A 17,244-nucleotide genomic window follows, 5' to 3' on the forward strand; every position below is an offset into this window, starting at 1 on the left:
TTTGTTTTCGTTCCCTTGTACTGAGACCTGATTACTGTGTCTGTAGTTACCCTGATTGTTTATCTACTCACCGGTCTAAGTATTAGTAGTATGTTTCTACTCTTCTCTGTTTTTAAAAACATGGTGCCATGCTCAATCTGAAACTATTTTTTTGAGACTTTATTTCACCTCTGATTCTGTATTCTGGGAGGTCATCTGGGTCTCCCCGAGTTGAAATAGTTTGAGTTTTGCATTGCCTTTGTTTTCATACTGCTTCCTTGTCAACAGTCTTCCTTGTTGCTTTCTCATTGGTGATACTAGGGCAAAAGTGTTTGCTTTGTTGTTGGGACACTCTTGCTTATCTAAAGAAATTTCTCTCATCCTGGCTAGGAATGACTGAATGACTGTCTTAGTCATTAGCTGTAGTCATTAGTCTGCTCACCATTCAAAGCCAAAATTTAATCATAAAGAGTGAATTCTTATAGTTGTACTGGGTCTAGCTGGTATGGATTTTTTTTTTTTCTTAGTAGCGTGTGTGGTGCTGTATTTTGGATTTGTAACTAAAACAGTGTTGATAACACACCAGAGTTCTGGCTATTTCTGAACAGTGCTTGCATAGCATCAAGGCTTTCTCTTTTTCCCACTCTGTCTGCCCTCCCAGCAAGTATGCTGGGGGTGTGCAAGAAGCTGGGAGGGGATGCAACCAGGATAGCTGACCTGAACTGACCAAGGGAATATTCCATGCCATATAACGTCATGCTCAGCAATAAAAACTGAGGAGAGTGTTGTTTTTTGGAAGGTAGCCATTGCTTCAAGACAGGCTGGCATCTGTCTGCTTGTGGGAGGTGATTGCTTTTGCATCACTTGTTTTGGTCATCCCCCCCCCCCCTTTTTCCTCTTTCCTTTGCTTATTAAACTGTCTTTATATCAGCCCATGAGTTTTCTTGCTTCTGCTCTTTATGTTCTCTCCCCTGTCCCACGGGGGATGGGGGGAGTGAGCGAGTGGCTGCGTGGCACTTAGCTGCTGATCAGGGTTAACCCACAGCAGTCCTTTGTCACACCCAGTTTGGGGCAACGCAGCTGAGGAAGTGTTTGAGAAAGGGAAGAGAATAATCTAGATTCTTCTGAAAGCTGATTTTGCCATAAAACAAAGCAGGGTCAAAGGACCTTCATGAGAGATCCAGTTTAGGGGAATAATATATCAAGATGGGCATCATAACATCCCAGTCTTCTGCGGGTATAGAGGATCCAAGGCCTGCAGCATCCCAAATGAAAAAGATATTAGCAACGTACAAGGAGGGCTGAGCTGCTTCAGAAATAGTTGGTACAGATGCACAGCTCCTCCTAGCTCCTTGGCTAGAGGAGAAATACATTGGAGAAGTACAGCTCCTTGGAGAAGTACATTAAATAATTTCCTGCAAGCAAATGCTCAGGGTCTCAGAGCTTGAATACATGAAAGGGCTGGGCTGTGTTTATCTTTTTCCTTGCAAGCGCATCCAGTAACTTATTGTGATGGGTGGGGAATTGAGTCATCATTCCTGCCTTCCTCTCGTTGGTGACTTCTGTCGCTAAAAGCACAGACATGTAATTCATTGAAGTGTTATTCAAGGGAGTTGCTTACAGGATCTCCCATGGGGACTGGGGCAAAAATCTCCAAAAGCAGACCTGCAGCCAATAGAGAAAGGTTTTATTTGGTTTTGGTTTTAAATTTGTGTGCATCGTTTTCCCCCAATCAGCCTCCCACTTTTTTCTGCAAAACATCTTTAAAGGAGGGGAAAAGAAGGCCAAAGATAACAGTGATTATATCACCAGCTAGGGTAAATGGGGGTGTAGGTGATGGGTGGTGGTGCTGAGGCAAGAGGGGGCTGGATTTTGGTTTTCTCTTCTGTTTAAACCAGTTGACTTAGGCATTTTCCTACAGATTGAAGACCAGGACCTCTGTCTTGGAGTGGACCAGATTACTCCATTACACCTCATTAGTGCTCACATGCATACCTGCATGTCTTGCTCATGCAGAGTAAAGAATGGGAGGGAATCTGCTTGAAGCTGGAGAGCTGATGCCTTGTCTGGCTGGGCTCTGTGAATGACCTCCCCCTCATCTTGGGGAAGGGGGGAAGGCATTGCTTGACTTCCCAGCTGCGGGTTTTTCCCCAAGAGCTAGCTTTTTGTTTCCGCCACAGGAAATACGAATATGCTTTTTTATAATAAGTTATTTTCAAAATTTTTCTTGTAGATATGTAAGAATGTTCCAGCTCTGAGCTCCAATTGTTTCATGTACCTAATCAGAGCAAGCGTACAGCAGAACTCCTGCCTTTAAGTTTTCCTCATAATTACTTGTAGCTCCTACAGAGAAGAAGGGAGTAGAGACCAGAAATAACGACTGATCAGGTTAGATGGCGTAGTGAAGCACTAGAATAGCCTGTATAAGGAGGCGGTGGAGTCATCAATACTTGGAAGTGTTTTGAAAACCTCCTGGGCAGCTCTGCAGTTAATATAGTAGGTATCATTCAGGGGTTTAATCCTGTCTGTGGTACACAGAGGGCTTTTGAGTAGTCCAGAGAAGATAATAGACTTGCTTTTCTTAGTTACCTGTAGATTTAATTCGTTCTATGGAAAATATTTAGGAGGTGCACCTAGTAGATGGAGTCTGAAATTCTGGAAAGATAGTAAGTTATTGTTGTAAGTCATTCTTCCACAGACAGTCATGAACTGGACTATGCTATCTGTCAGTTTCTCTTTAGCCTTATTTTTACTTTTTTGTTTTGTTTTTAAAACACTTTCCCCAGTCTTCTATGCAATGTGCTCATTCATCATGCAGCCATTCACCCTGTCTGGTCTTTGAAATGGTGGTCACAGCTTGCCCACTTGTCTTTCTTTTTATTTGTACTGGAGAGTTGACTATGCTTTTACTATATATTCCCATAAGAATTCTCTTAGAGAAAGAGAAAAGTTCTCTTTCTTGTTGTTGCCTTGATACACAGGTTAAAGAAAATGAAGAATGTCAGAGAGAAACAGTTCTGTTGCTCTTTAAAACAGGCTATGTATTTACTTGAGATCTTCAAATTATTGTACTTATTGAGTCAATACATAACTATACTTTTAGTTGCATTTTAAAATAGGCATTTTATGGTTAATCTTGTAAGCAAATGTTTCCATGGGTTATTAAGAATAGTTAGCTAAAGGAATTACTAACAACTTCTATAGAAGAACAATGTTAACTGTTTTAATCACTCATTCTTGCAAAACTTTGAGGTAGAAAAGAACAAGTCTCAATAAACTCTGTGTGTGTTTTCCTTCTTCCCTTTAATGTTTTTCAAATAACTGGTTATAGTTCAGGTCAGCCTTGGAGATGTTTTCTTTTTAGTTATTTGTTCTGTAAGTGCAGGCATTGAGGCAGTTCAGATTTGTGCAGTGAAGGGCTAGGAAGCAGCCTAGTCTTGTAGGAGATAGGGGCCATTCTGTGTAGCAGGGTGAGGGTGTTTTTTTTGTTCCAGAAGGGTAGAAAACCTCAAAATTCTTAAGCAGATGGAGTATCCGTATTAGGCATTTGAAGGCTTGTTTTCTCCCTGTCATCAGCCTCTCCTGAAGCTAGTCATAACGTACTGCAAGGACTCTGCCTTCAAAGCAGGGATGAGAGATTTCAAGTTCTTTCGGTTTTTCCCCTTCCTTTGCATTAATTGTGTGGAAATGTCACTGGAGGAGTTGCTTTGCAAGGTAGGAACCCCCATGATGTTGGTGAATGTGTATTTACCAGCTCAGTTGTGATGTTCAAACTCCAAAACCTCATGAAAGGGGATGGGGAGAAGCCTTAGAAATCTTGGACCAGCCCTGGCTGGGAGCAAGAGAATCTTTTTTTTTTTTTTTCCCCTTGTCTAACTGATTTTTAGTTATACAGTCTGGCTGGTGTACAAAGAGGAGGAAACTTGCACTGATTGTCTACACTGTGAAGGAGGGAAGGAGAGTGTGTATGAGTGACCTTGTGCTGCTGAGCCACCACAGCAAGTTTCTGGGTAATAAATTTCTGTGGCAGGTTGTGGAAGTAAGCTGGTGGCATGATGCAAGAGTAGCGCAAACTGACACTACTAATCATTGCTTAAGAACCAGAAAGAGAAAGGAGACTGGGAAGAAGGGGAAAGAAAGAGTAGGGAAGATGAGGGGAAGAAACATGTTAAGAACTTAAAGGCTGGTAGATGGTATTTATTGTATTTAATACAGAGTCATTCAGTGCTGGCTTTGTGTTTCTGCAGCAACTGCATGAGCACGTCAGTGACAAATGGGCATGTGAGGTGAGGAACAGGGACCTGTTTCTGCAGTATTTATTCAAACAAAAATCCTGCTTATGTGAAGCCTGAAGAATCAAACCACGTATAGAAATATTTTTGTCTATGCTTTTTTGGAATGTATTTGAGACAGAAAATATGTAACTGAAGAGCTCTATGCTCGTGGCACACCTATATAGTGAGAGCTGTGATGTATTATTAGTTTTGTTCAAATTCCTTAGGAAAAGACAAAAAAAACACACTTGAAGTGGGATGGCTTTGAAGTTGTTTTTTGCTGAAGTAAAGTTGGCTTTTTCTTCAAGAGGGCCTCACAGTCATCATCTCTACTTGTTTGTTTTAGGCAATAGGTTTAATGGCAGTAGAGGTTAAAAAAGAGAAAATCCTATCTGGCAATCATTTCTTCTCTTAGTTGGGTTCCTAGTGAAGCAAAAGACACAAACTCACCCTGTCATTAACATCTTTTCTTTTCTGTGATTGTGTTCTGCCCCAGGATGTGACTGTAGATTCTGTAGAGGTTTGCAAATTACAGTGTGGGGTTTTTTTTCCCAATCATTATTCAATTTTGCTGTGTTCTGGGGAGTGGAGGGCTTTTATTTCCAGTACAAATCTAATAGAAAGCTACACCCTTACAAAGATGTAAAATTGTGAACGTGTGTCACAAAGCAGCTCTTAGCAGGGGAAGTCTGGAAGCACAGCCACGTATACACTTCTGTGTCTCCACAGCGCTGTCGCTGAGATGTGAATGTCTTTGGCTTTTGTTGGGAAATCCATTTCCAACCAGTGAAATCATTGTTTGGTTAACATATGGCAGCCTAGGTCTCCCTCTGCATCTCTGACTGTTGTTTTGATGCGTAATAGCGTGCATTGAATAATATGTGCTCCTACCACGGTAGTAGTTACCTGCCCTGGTTAGAAATAAGCAGGGAGATGGACAAGTCAGTCATTTATCTGTACTATAAACATATTAAGGTAATGTTATTTGAATAGAGATTACCTATTAGCCTGGCTGTAACACTGTTAGATAAAATTCATTCATGTCACTGATGCCTGTTCTCCAGTGTGTAGCACAATGTCATCCAAAAGCTTCAGGCAATTAATTTCGCTAATGCTGACTGAAAATGTAGACGGCTTGTTCCTAGCTGTTTTCTGTTTTCAGTCACTAGTTGAGGCCAGTAGGGGACCTAAATTGAAAGGATTTCAGAAGTGTTTCAAAGACTGGCCTGGTCTTGATCTTCCCTGAGGTGAATGAGGATTTGTGGTGCTTTTGGGCTTGCATGAAGCCAGAAGAGCATCTCAGGTGTCTCATCTTAGAATCATAGAATCATACAATCGTTAAGGTTGGAAAAGACCCTTAAGATCATCAAGTCCAACCATTAACCTATCACTGTCAAGTCCACCACTAAACCATGTCCTCGAGCACCACGTCTACCCGTCTTTTAATTACCTCCAGGGATGGGGACTCAACCACTTCCCCAGGCAGCCTGTTCCAGTGCCTGACCACCCTCTCAGTGAAGAAGTTTCTCCTAGTATCCAGTCTAAACCTCTCCTGGCGCAGCTTGAGGCCGTTTCCTCTTGTCCTATCGCTTGTTACTAGGGAGAAGAGGCCGACCCCCACCTCGCTACAACCTCCTTTCAGGTACTTGTAGAGAGCAATAAGGTCTCCCCTCAGCCTCCTCTTCTCCAGGCTAAACAACCCCAGCTCCCTCAGCCGCTCCTCACAAGACTTGTGCTCTAGACCCTTCACCAACTTTGTTGCCCTTCTTTGGACACGCTCCAGCACCTCGATGTCCTTCTTGGAGTGAGGGGCCCAAAACTGTACACAGTACTCGAGGTGTGGCCTCAGCAGTGCCGAGTACAGGGGCACTATCACCTCCCTGGTCCTGCTGGCCACACTATTCCTGGTACAAGCCAGGATGCCATTGGCCCTCTTGGCCACCTGGGCACACTGCTGGCTCATATTCAGGCGGCTGTCAACCAACACCCCCAGGTCCTTTTCTGCCAGGCAGCTCTCCAGCCGCTCCTCCCCAGGTCTGTAGCGTTGCATGGGGTTGTTGTGACCCAAGTGCAGGACCCAGCACTGAGCCTTGTGGAACCTCATACAGTTGGTCCCGGCCCAACGATCCAGCCTGTCCAGGTCCCTCTGCAGGGCCTTCCTACCCTCCAGCAGATAGACACTTCCACCCAACTTGGTGTCATCTGCAAACTTACTGAGGGTGCACTCGATCCCCTCATCCAGATCATCAATGAAGATGTTGAACAGGACTGGCCCCAACACTGAGCCCTGGGGAACACCACTCGTGCCCGGCCGCCAACTGGATTTGACTCCGTTAACCACCGCTCTCTGGGCTTGGCTGTCCAGCCAGTTTTTAACCCAGCGTAGAGTGCACCCATCCAAGCCGTGAGCAGCCAGCTTCTCCAGGAGAATGCTGTGGGAGACAGTGTCAAAGGCCTTACTAAAGTCCAGGTAGACAACATCCACAGCCTTCCCCTCATCCACTAAGCAGGTCACCTTGTTATAGAAGGAGACCAGGTTAGTGAAGCAGGACCTCCATTTCATAAACCCATGCTGGCTGAGTCCGATCCCCCAGTTGTCCCGCACCTGCTGCGTAATGGCACTCGATGATTTATTCCATGACCTTTCCCAGCACCGAGGTCAGGCTGACAGGCCTGTAGTTCCCCGGATCTTCCTTCCAACCCTTCTTGTAGCACAGACATTCATATGGCACAGATATGCCCTGAGTAGGGGATACGTTTCACTTGGCAAAGAACAACCCCACACATTAGACCTTTGCTTTGGTGCAGAAGCTCTGTGGTAGCTTCAACAGGAAGCAAACATGTCCCTTAACTCCTCTTCTTTTCCATTTTGACAGGCAGCTCTTGTTAGTCCCGTGGTCCCCTTGGCTCAGGACATGGGTTGCTCGAGGAGAGTCACTGCTTTTAGATTTTCCATCTCCATGGAGCTCCGCAAGCTTGTTGGCTTTACTGACTCACCCCAACTTCCAATGCCCCAGACCAGAGAGACTTTGCTAAATAAGGGTTTAATTCACAAGTCTTGCGGTCAGGCTTATAGTTACAAGCAAAACAAATACAAAGCCTACTTCTTGCCTGTGCTTGATAATGGGATAAGCAAATAGGAGGGTGAAAGCTGTATGATAGTCACTAGGAGACTGCTGAGAAACCACTCTCCAGCTTGTAAGTACAGCTGTGTTTTAAACAGCCCTCACTGTCCTACCAATCCTGTATCATTTCTTACAGCTAGATTTTGGGAACAAATCTGGATGCCAATCCAGAGTGATTTGGAGGTATTTAACAGTGATTTCCCAGTCTCCCCTCAGCCTCCGTCCCCCGTTTGTTTCATCAGTTCATCAATTAACGGATGTGCAGATCGTTATGCTATTAATAACTATTCTTGGCTCTGCACACTTTGGCAGCCACCCACCTTGTCTTTGGTCTGGGGATGGATGTTCTTCATCTGGTATGAGCTATTGGCTTTGCTCAGGATGATTGATACACCCCTTTCAAATGTAGACTGCATCAATTGTTAGCAGGGCATATGACTGTTAACAGGATGATGCATAAGGTGTACATGTGACAGACCTGATTCCAGTTGTCTTATCCAAACTGCTTTCTGTTCCACAACTGTGGAGTTTTTAGAGGAGCATGAGGACCTGTATGTGGCAGGAGTAGGTGTGTGTTTTTCTCCTACAAGCTTGTTCTGTTCTTCATGTAATTTTGTTGAACTATTGTAAACAATAAATGCTAATTTACATGTATTTTGATAAAATATTTTGTAGCATTGAATTTGCAGTTTTCAGTTAAACAAGACTCCTTTTTGTCAATATCACTGTGGAAAATTTCTGCTCCCTCTTTCCATGCAATCTCCTTATTTCCCTTCTCTCCCCTGTCCCCCCACATTGCCATACCAAGATGTGTGACTGTGGTTTATGTTCAGCATTTCAACTTCATTACAGCCCTTTCTTCGCCATGCGCTGTTGAGGTGATTGATGCTTTTCAACATGTTACTAATTTGTGGCTTTGCATATACTTTGTACATTCATGTATTTCTTGTTCTCTATTCCAGAGATGGTGATGTTGCTGGAATGGTGGTCAGGCACTGATTGCACACTCTACACTGATCCAGAGAGTTACCACAAGTATGGGAAGGAGAATGCCATCGTAATCCTTAATCACAACTTTGAAATCGACTTTCTCTGTGGTTGGAACTTTTGTGAAAGATTTGGGGTCTTGGGGGTGAGTTTTGATTAGCATTTAAAATAAACTTCCTCTTCTTGCATGTGGAAAAAAGCCAAAACAAATTCTTTGTGTTTTTGAAATTTAACAGATATGTGCTCAAATTTCGCTCAGCCACTGTCCAGACTTAGAGAGGTGAACCTAAAGCAATGCAGAGCAAGTATGCAGACTACTGAGACAGCATTGCTTGGGCATTCACAGAAATTTTAAAAGCATTGCAGTTAAAGCCGATGAAGGAGATATTTTTTTAACCTGTGGAAGTCATTACAGTTGTTTCTCTCTGTGTGCTTGCTGGGTTCATTGTGCTGCAGAAAGATGAGCTCTTCTGTAATTCTTTCCCAGTAAATTGTAGAATTTGTTTGCTTTCTCCCGTGTAGTCTTACAAATCCACAGCTAGAGTATGAATGATGTAGTCTCTGTCTCTCAGAATCAAAGAGCTGCCATCTCAAGTAAAAGCAGTAACCAGGTTATAGCTAGTAAGAGGTGGGGGAGGAATGAGTTATGCATAGGTGAATACACTATTACATTAGGCTAGGAGTACATGTGCATTTGTTTTCAGGGTTGGTTTTTTTGTTTTCCCTGTCAGCTCATGGGACTGATGAAGTCAAGCCAGCTTGACTTAGTTCTGTGGTGGTGATGACATTCTCTACCTACAAGGGATTTAGATAAGAGTTCCGCTCTCCTAAGAAAGCAGACTAATACCTCATTTTGGCTTGTCTTCTGCACCATCCTCTTCTAACTGCTACTGGCCACTGTCAAAAGTCCTGCCCTTGGATTGTGTGGGCCTATGACTTTTTGTGGCCTTTCCTTTGGTCTCTTGGCATTTTCTGGACATTTAGGCACCACTCCAATCACTTTCGCATTGTAATAATGACAGTCTGCTTAAAAAAATAAAAAGGGGCCTTAAAACTAGAGGAAAATGAACCTAAGCATTACAGGCCCTGCATATTACCCAAATGGTTGTTGGCTCCTGATTACTGAGGAACAGTTCTACTGTCATGTCTTGGACTTGAGCACAGAGCAGGAGGATGGCATGAGACAGCAGGGGATGTAGGGAAACCTGTTTCTGGCAGGCAGATGTACGTGCCAAAAACATTCTCCTCTGTCTAACTTTGTAAGCCTAATGGCTACAGTTTTCTAAATAAAGCTGTGTTTTAGAGGGTCATGTGCTTCTTCAGAAAGCACCATTGTAGAAAATTAAAGGATTATTTCTGTACAAACTAATAGGGGCCTACAAGGTCAAAAATCTGATTTTACATTGGTGCTGTGTGGTTGGATTGAATCTCATTAGCTTTAATAATTTTTTTACAGTTTCCCTACAGGTAATCAGGATTATGTTTTAATTTTTTTATACTGTTCCCTACACATAAGAAAATCGCTACATAAAAGCGTGCTGCACTAACTGAAAATAATTTTTCCTGTATTTAGATGCTTACAGTTATTACTCAGTTTGTATTTTTGCTAATCTGAGGATTCTTTTAGGAACTGATATATGTTTTTTATGGTTTTTAATTTTTTAAACTGTTTCAGTCTTGAGTAATGTACTGTGGTTTTACTTCCCAGAAACTGTTCCAGGAAGAAATAGTTCCCATGTGCTCTCATTTGCATAGATGTCTTTACACAGCAAAGCATTGCATTTCCCTATTGGGGCAACTAGTCGAGGTTCATCTTAAGCCAGGTTAAAAAAAAAAAAAAAAAAAAAAAAAAGACAAAAAAATACCAAAAAAGACACACAATCTGTTTTGTGAATGGATTGTCTGTATTGGCATACTGGTACTTGGATTGGGCAGCATGGGAGTGGATGAATGCGTAGGCATAGGGGGTGTAGCTTGGTTTGACTTTGTGCTGCCTTACACGAGTTTGTAGTGTGCAAAGCTCCAGGGTTTGGTGTGGCAGCACAATCAGGAATGTAAGAACCATTATGCTGAGGGCTGGTCGTGCTCTGCCTTCAACAGAGGCTAAAAGCAGATGTTTGGGAAAGGAGTTACAAGAAAAAGGCAAGTGTCCAGAGAGATTTCTAAGTGGTGTCCCAGCCTCCAGCATTTTGTTGCTGAGGAACTTGGTGAGCCAATGGGGTTTTATATTTAATGCTGTTTAATTTTATACTCCATGAAGTTTCTGTGCAAACTTTAGGTATCTACCAACATCTTACTGAGCTGATCTTGTGTCCACTGCTGCTGAAAAGGAAATCTTGCACGTGCTATCCTGTCTCCTGCATCTGTTCTGGTGCTTGTCCACCCTGTGTTGGCATGTGTCAGACACTCCTTCTCTCTCTCCGGCCTTAATTAATCCAATGAAAAAAGGAGAGATGACTGGGGAGGAGGAAGAGGGCGAAGGTGAAGACAACTTATGGCCGAAGGAGTGGGACTGATTGTGCTTGGCTGCAGCAGGCAGACAGAATGGCTTTGTTGTGACATCCAGCTGTACCCTGCAGCCCTGGCAGGCAACGGCAGTGCGCTTAACGGTGCTCCAAGCGTGTGTCCAAACTCTCAGTATTTTACAGCTTGAACTTTTATTAAATGAAGCCAATAAGAACTGTATTTTTTTGCTTGGTTTTGCTCATTTAAAACCAAAATTAAACTTCCTAAAACCTGTCTTGCCTCTTCTGGCCCCAAAAGAAAAAAGTCTTTCCCTTTTCCTCTATGTTTTTAATCATGATATGAAAACTGTTCCTCCTGGTCTTAGTTGTACCATTCGGTCTGTGTGTTGTTCTGCTCCTTCTTTTGTCTCTCTTCTTCAGTACTGGCTTTCTCCTTTCTCCTTGTAGCCAAATTGCCGTAGTCGCAACAGGTTTATAATGCTCTATCAATGCGGTTTGGTTTTGTTTTTTGTTTTTTTTTTTTTTTTTAAAATCAATGTGGGTTTGGTTTTTTTGCTCTTTGCAGGGGGTGGAGGTGGCATAGTCTCGCATGTTGTTAGGTTTGTGAACCTGAGTCCTCTTCTAAGGACTGTACTTCGGTGGCATGAGGTTCTCTGCTTTCATGAAAAATAACCAAAGGAGAAGCTAAGAATAAAGGGGGGGGGGGGGGCGGGGGGGAATGGCAATTCTAACGTGTATTCTACTTTTTAATTTTGTCTTTAATATGATACTTTTGGAGCACCCATTGAAAATGCTAGGAGGTACTCGGTTGACAGTACTCAGTGAGAGCCAGAGATCTGTTCATTTATAGCGGAGAAGGAGAAAACCATATCAAGAAGCAATTCTATGCTCACTTTTACTCTTGCAAGTTATTGTAGCCACTGATATTGTCTTGCTAGCTGAAGTTACTGATGTGTAGTTGTTGACAGTACCAAACCTTAGAAAATTTTTGGTTGTTATTGGAAATTAGAAGAAGGAAGCAAACCACAAAAAACTAGAAGTCAATGAGGATTTTGGGCAAACCTGTGTTCAGCCCAATACAATGACTTGCATGTGTATTCCACTTATGTTTTTTTGTGAAGGGATCTTCCTGTTTTGTTTTCAGTCCTTGACACCCATCAGCCACACGTACCCGCCTCCTTGTGCTGCCAGACCTCAGTGATGTGTGCAGGAGGGAGGGAATATGAGGTGCTTGATGCCAAGTCAGCATCTTGCTGCCATGGGCAGCACGGGCGTCCACAGGGACAGCTGGGTCCTGATTCCTCCTGACACAGAGGTGGCTGCAACAGGCTGGGAGGGCAGGAGGAGCTGCGCTGCCAACTTGGCTTTCTGTAGAGTTGGAAACAGCATAGCCCCAACAGGACGGAGCTTTGTCCATGCCAGTGTTGCCTAATAAAAGGCAGGGCGGTTGTTATGATCCTGAGCCAGGGTGAGTGCTATGGTTGTGTTGTGAATGCTCTGTTTTTCCACCCCATGCCGGTGCAATGGCTGGGGGAGATGCAGACTCCGGTATCTGTGTGTCGCTCTGTTGTGTAAATAGAGATGTGGTCTTGGTGACAGGTCCCTGCGCTCTGCTGTGCCCTTCCCTTTTCCTGCCTGTGACATGCCAGTCCTAGGACTTACCATCTTCTTAGTGGTGGACAGCCTAGCTACTGTATCAGCATTTAAAGACATTAGTAGCATTTAGCTTCTTCAAGGCGTGTGCTAAGCATCCCTTTGATAACCAACCTACTGGACCCAGAACTTGAAATCAGGACATAGGCATGTTCTGAGGAAGGAGGCATTATTCAGGACTTACACCTTACTCCCTGCCAGGATTCACCGTACCCTTCTGCTTTGTTGCTTGATCTAACCAAGCAGTGATAAAATAGCTTTTTTTAGTCATTTTAGTAACACTTTTTCTGAGATGAAGACATTTATTTTAGCAAAAATTGCTTGCACTTCAAATCTAAACCTGCTGGTTTATCTGTTCATCTTCTGGTGTCTTGAGTTTCAAGTTATTAATGCTGGTGATCTTTCTACCTTGGCAAAACATAAACATTATTCTGAGTGGCTCATTATGTTGGCATCAAAATATGTGCATTTCTAAAAGAGGCCATAGTTGTTTATTCCTTGGCAGGGTAGAGAAGGCAGAAAACCATTATGAAAAACTAGTTGTTATCTATCTTGCTTTAAGTTTCTCATAAAAAATTGCTAAGCACATGTAATAATTTTTAACCCTAACTATCTGTTCCATATGCCAGGAAACCCAGATTTTATTTAAAAGTTGTTTATTTTGAAGCTTGCTGTTGGAAAAACTGAGCATGGCCTTAAATATGGGTGTGAGAAGAGACTTTTGCTAGGTTATTGTATAGGACTGATAGGTGTGTGAACCCAGTAGTTCATTTGTACATTTTAGTATATTAATAGAAGTTATGTAATTGTTCATGTAGGCAGCAAAACTACATTATTATTTGTATTTAACACAGCATCTTAGCATATGCTTGGGCATACATCCTCTAAAATATTGCTGTTTTACCTTTCCAACATAGACAAGTTTTATTCAATATGAAGTGTTAGAAATCAGGAGCCTAACTAAATTTCTGCAACCATAGCTTGGAGGGACTAAAGAAACTTATCTTTCCATCTTGATGTCCCAGAGAGTGTAATATGAAGGAGTGCTGTATTTCAAAAATAGAGCAAACAGAATCATCAAAAGTATGTCAGTGCTGAGGGCAGCCTGGAGAGCAAATAACTTATGAGGCAGATTGCTGCTGCTAATGGTTTGCAGCTACAATGAATTTGTTTTGAAGCTGTGGAACAAATTTTGTTAGACGTGGGCTTGCAGGTTGATTTCGTGCCATTTGTTGCATTCTGTGATCAAGAGGTGCTGAATAACTGAGGCTGGGCATATAAATCAAGATTTTCTTTCTCTGACAGCATAGCTGTGCAAATGCATCTAAAATAAACTTGTAAAAATATTTTTTTTGTTATGTTATGTTAGTGCAGTTGTTCACAAAAAGAGAACTTCGTGGCTATTTCCATCTGAACAAATTTGGCCGAAAGAAATTAACCTGGATTAAAATGCTAGAACTGTAGACAAGTTGTCCCCATCCAGCGGTAATTTCATTAAACATCTGTTGGAATTACACAGTTCTGAGCACTGAATATGTTTGACTGCCTTCAAGAAGGCAGCTTACATGGAATAAATCAGCACTTCTTAATGACATTTATTCCACTGAACAAGCTGAATTTGAAGGTTAGAGGTGACTGTCACACATTTACCAAAGCACTTTGGTAAAGGAAAAGTTAGTGGCCGAAGTCAACTAGAGCTGCATTTTTCCCCTCAGGTATTTACACAGGAGCTGTGCATGGGTAGATGACTGAAACAGAATAGATTGTAGCTCTAGTTATTGTAAGAGAGATGGTACCTTCTGAGGGAAGGCCTAATGTATTCCTCCCACACAAGAGCAGTCTTGCTAGTATAATGCACTGAAGAGTTTCCTTTCTCTGATTAGTTCTGTGTTATTAGCCTGCCTGCTACTCCTAGGATAGATGGGGTGCACAAAATAGCATAAGGTGATTTAGTTTCTTTTTATGTGCATCTAAGGAGTCATACACTCGCATGTCTAAAAGAGTGCTTTTAAATTTTAAAAATGTATCGGCACAGAAAATGAATGAGAACGTGCCCTGGGGAAGAATTCAAATATCTACTCTGCTTTTGTGGTTATACCTGTGCTATGTGACACCTTAGCTCACAACATCATTTCTTTGTTTCACGGGGGGAAAAAAAAACGGTAGCAACTTCTCTCCTGCCCCTTGTTTAACTCATATGCTTTTTAAAATATGCAAAATATTAAAAAATAGCTATGGTGAAATAGTTACTTTAGCTTGCTTTTTGGACTAAGATTCCTGTGTTTTAAAGTCTGAGAGGGAGAACTATTAGATTGTGTTGTCTGACTCCATGCTCTGGAGGCCTTGTACATCCTATGCAGAGCACACTTACATTTGTTTATGGTATGTCTTATGATACTGAACACTTACTGTAAATAAACTTTAAAAACGTGGGGGTTTTTTCTGATTTTTTTGGGGTGACACTGTTGCTGTTTGCCTCATTGTGCAGTGGCTTGTGCTAGGCTGCAGCTGACAGCTGCCCTGGTCGTGGCTGAGGCGGGCAGTAGTTCCCTAAGGTTCTAGCCCTCCCTGCTCAGCTAGAAACACTTTGCATCTGTTGCGGTTTCGTGGGGCAAAGCCTTGGCTCAGCTGTCTTCCTCAGGCATGTACGGGGGAGAGGAATGGAAGAGTGCATGAACTGGTCTGCGTGCTTTGAATGGAAGCTATACTGTACGTGGCCGACAACAAAAAATGCTCTTTGGAGGCCTCTAATGATACCTGCTAGAACTATTTACATTTATGTTGGAAATAAGAAAATTACTTGTATTAAGAGTAACTGAGAAAAGGAGAAACAGTAGTGTGGGGAAAAAAAACAGAGAGCTAAGGAAAGGGGTGGGAGGAGAGCCTGTTTCTCTGTGGCCAGTTTGGAGAGCTGGAAGAGGAGGCTGGCCTGAGCATTGCTGCTGCCATGCAATAGGGACTAATGTCTGACATGGCTTGAAATTGAAACGGCAAAAAGTGTGCTGAATCCTAGAGCTGCTCCTTGTGCGAGAGCTGGGTTTGCAGTCCTGATCCGGGCCCGTCACTGGAATTCTCAAATGAACAAGAGGGAGTGCTTTATTACAAAGTGTTAAATGATTTGATAGAGATGGTTCCTGCATTCTTAGAAACAGAATTGTGTCATGTCATCTTATGCTCTGCTTCTGTGTAACAGTTGCTAGTGAAGCTATGTGATGTGCACTTGTCTTCCAGTCTTATGAGCTTTTAGAGAGCTGAATTATTTAAGGTATTTTCCTTCTCGAGGAGGGAGAGTAGATGAGAGAAATGAGCTGAGATAAAGAATTAGGTCAAGTCTCTTCCCCTAGTAACGAAATGAACAACAGTAACCAAAAAAATAAAAGCGAATAATTTCTGTTGATGGTAATTTCTACCAGTAAATAATTCCTACTAGTCAAATGCGATGTCCTGGAACCCATCTGCAGAGGAGAACCCATCAGCAGAGGACTCTGATTGGATAGCTTATAATGATATCATGGATAGAAACTGGACTGTAATTGCTCCATCTCTCCTCTAAGAAAATGTCACTGTTTTTCAGGAAATGCTGAAGCAACAATTTCTATACACACACACACATGCCATTTTATTCATGAAATAACAAAGTGAAATGCAAGACAGCTCACCAAGGCAGGCTGGCTTGGAAGCTAGGAAAGGAGCAAGTGGAATCAGTTCTCCTGCCCAAAGGGGTGTCAGTCTGAGATGATCATGGAGTTAAGTTCTGGAGTAGGATTTGAGATTTGAAACTTGTTGAATGCTTGATAAACCACAGACTTCTTCTGGAGGGTCTGGACAAATCACTTCAGTGTCTGTCACACCTGCAAGACAGGAACAGTACTTTTCTATTTTTTTTTCTTCTTTTTTTTTTTTTTACACTCCAGAAGCATGCTTTGAGGAGAAATTCACTAGTGTAAGTATTTCTGCCCTTCTGTAAACAAACCTAAACACAAATTAAGTATTTTTATTGCTGCTGTGGTTTTGAGTGTTGTTTAAAGTTCCTTCCATGTGTATGCATCGGTATGTTGTTGTGCAGCAATGGCTCTGTGACTCTGCTTCTCATTCAGAATAGTGGGGGGTTTTTTTTGTGTGTGTTTTTTTTTGTTTTTTTTGTCATGGTGAGATGCCCCAGCTTTGGGGAGAAGTATAGTTGCAAGATATCTTAAAGGAAATTGAGTTGCCACTGCCCAGGGTCTGCTTGAATTAAGAATTAGTTTTATGTGGTTTAGGTCTATTGCATGGATTCCTCAGTGTTTGAAGGAATTTGGCTTGCGCTTTGGGTTTCAGGGTTTGAGCAGGATAGAGACACACACACACACGTGTGTGTGTGTATATATATATATATTTAATTCTGGAAGTCTTCTTTCATGCAGATGTCTGAGATTAGATTTGACTATTCTGTTGTATGAGGAAAAACTTATTTATTTTGCTTTTGCACTGGTGTTAAAACTGGGACTGGTCAATATGAATCAATATATTAGTGTCTAACTGTGCATATGTCATATGCACAGAGAACTCTAAGTGGTGTAACTCTGTTTTACTTGTTTTGACTCTGTCTTGCAGAGTTCCAAAGTGCTTGCAAAGAAGGAGCTCTCCTACATGCCTATCATTGGCTGGATGTGGTATTTCCTAGAGATAGTCTTCTGCAAGCGTAAGTGGGAGGAAGATCGGAAAACAGTCATGCAGAAGTTGTTGAACCTCCGGGACTACCCTGAAAACTTTTGGGTGAGT

At 42.3% G+C, this 17,244-nt stretch overlaps 1 protein-coding gene across 1 annotated transcript in view; it reads left to right on the forward strand.

Moving 5' to 3' along the window:
• The window catches only part of AGPAT4 (1-acylglycerol-3-phosphate O-acyltransferase 4), an 87,565-nt gene that overhangs the window by 35,926 nt on the left and 34,395 nt on the right, over positions 1–17,244 (forward strand). Inside the window, exons 3-4 of the mRNA XM_082306314.1 lie at positions 8,341–8,510; positions 17,077–17,238. Of these exons, the coding sequence (XP_082162440.1) occupies positions 8,341–8,510; positions 17,077–17,238 (332 nt within the window). The remainder of the gene's footprint in view (positions 1–8,340; positions 8,511–17,076; positions 17,239–17,244) is intronic.

The sequence above is a fragment of the Platalea leucorodia genome (genome assembly GCF_965183815.1).
Source record: "Platalea leucorodia genome assembly, chromosome: 3".
Classification (NCBI taxonomy): Eukaryota; Metazoa; Chordata; class Aves; order Pelecaniformes; family Threskiornithidae; genus Platalea; species Platalea leucorodia.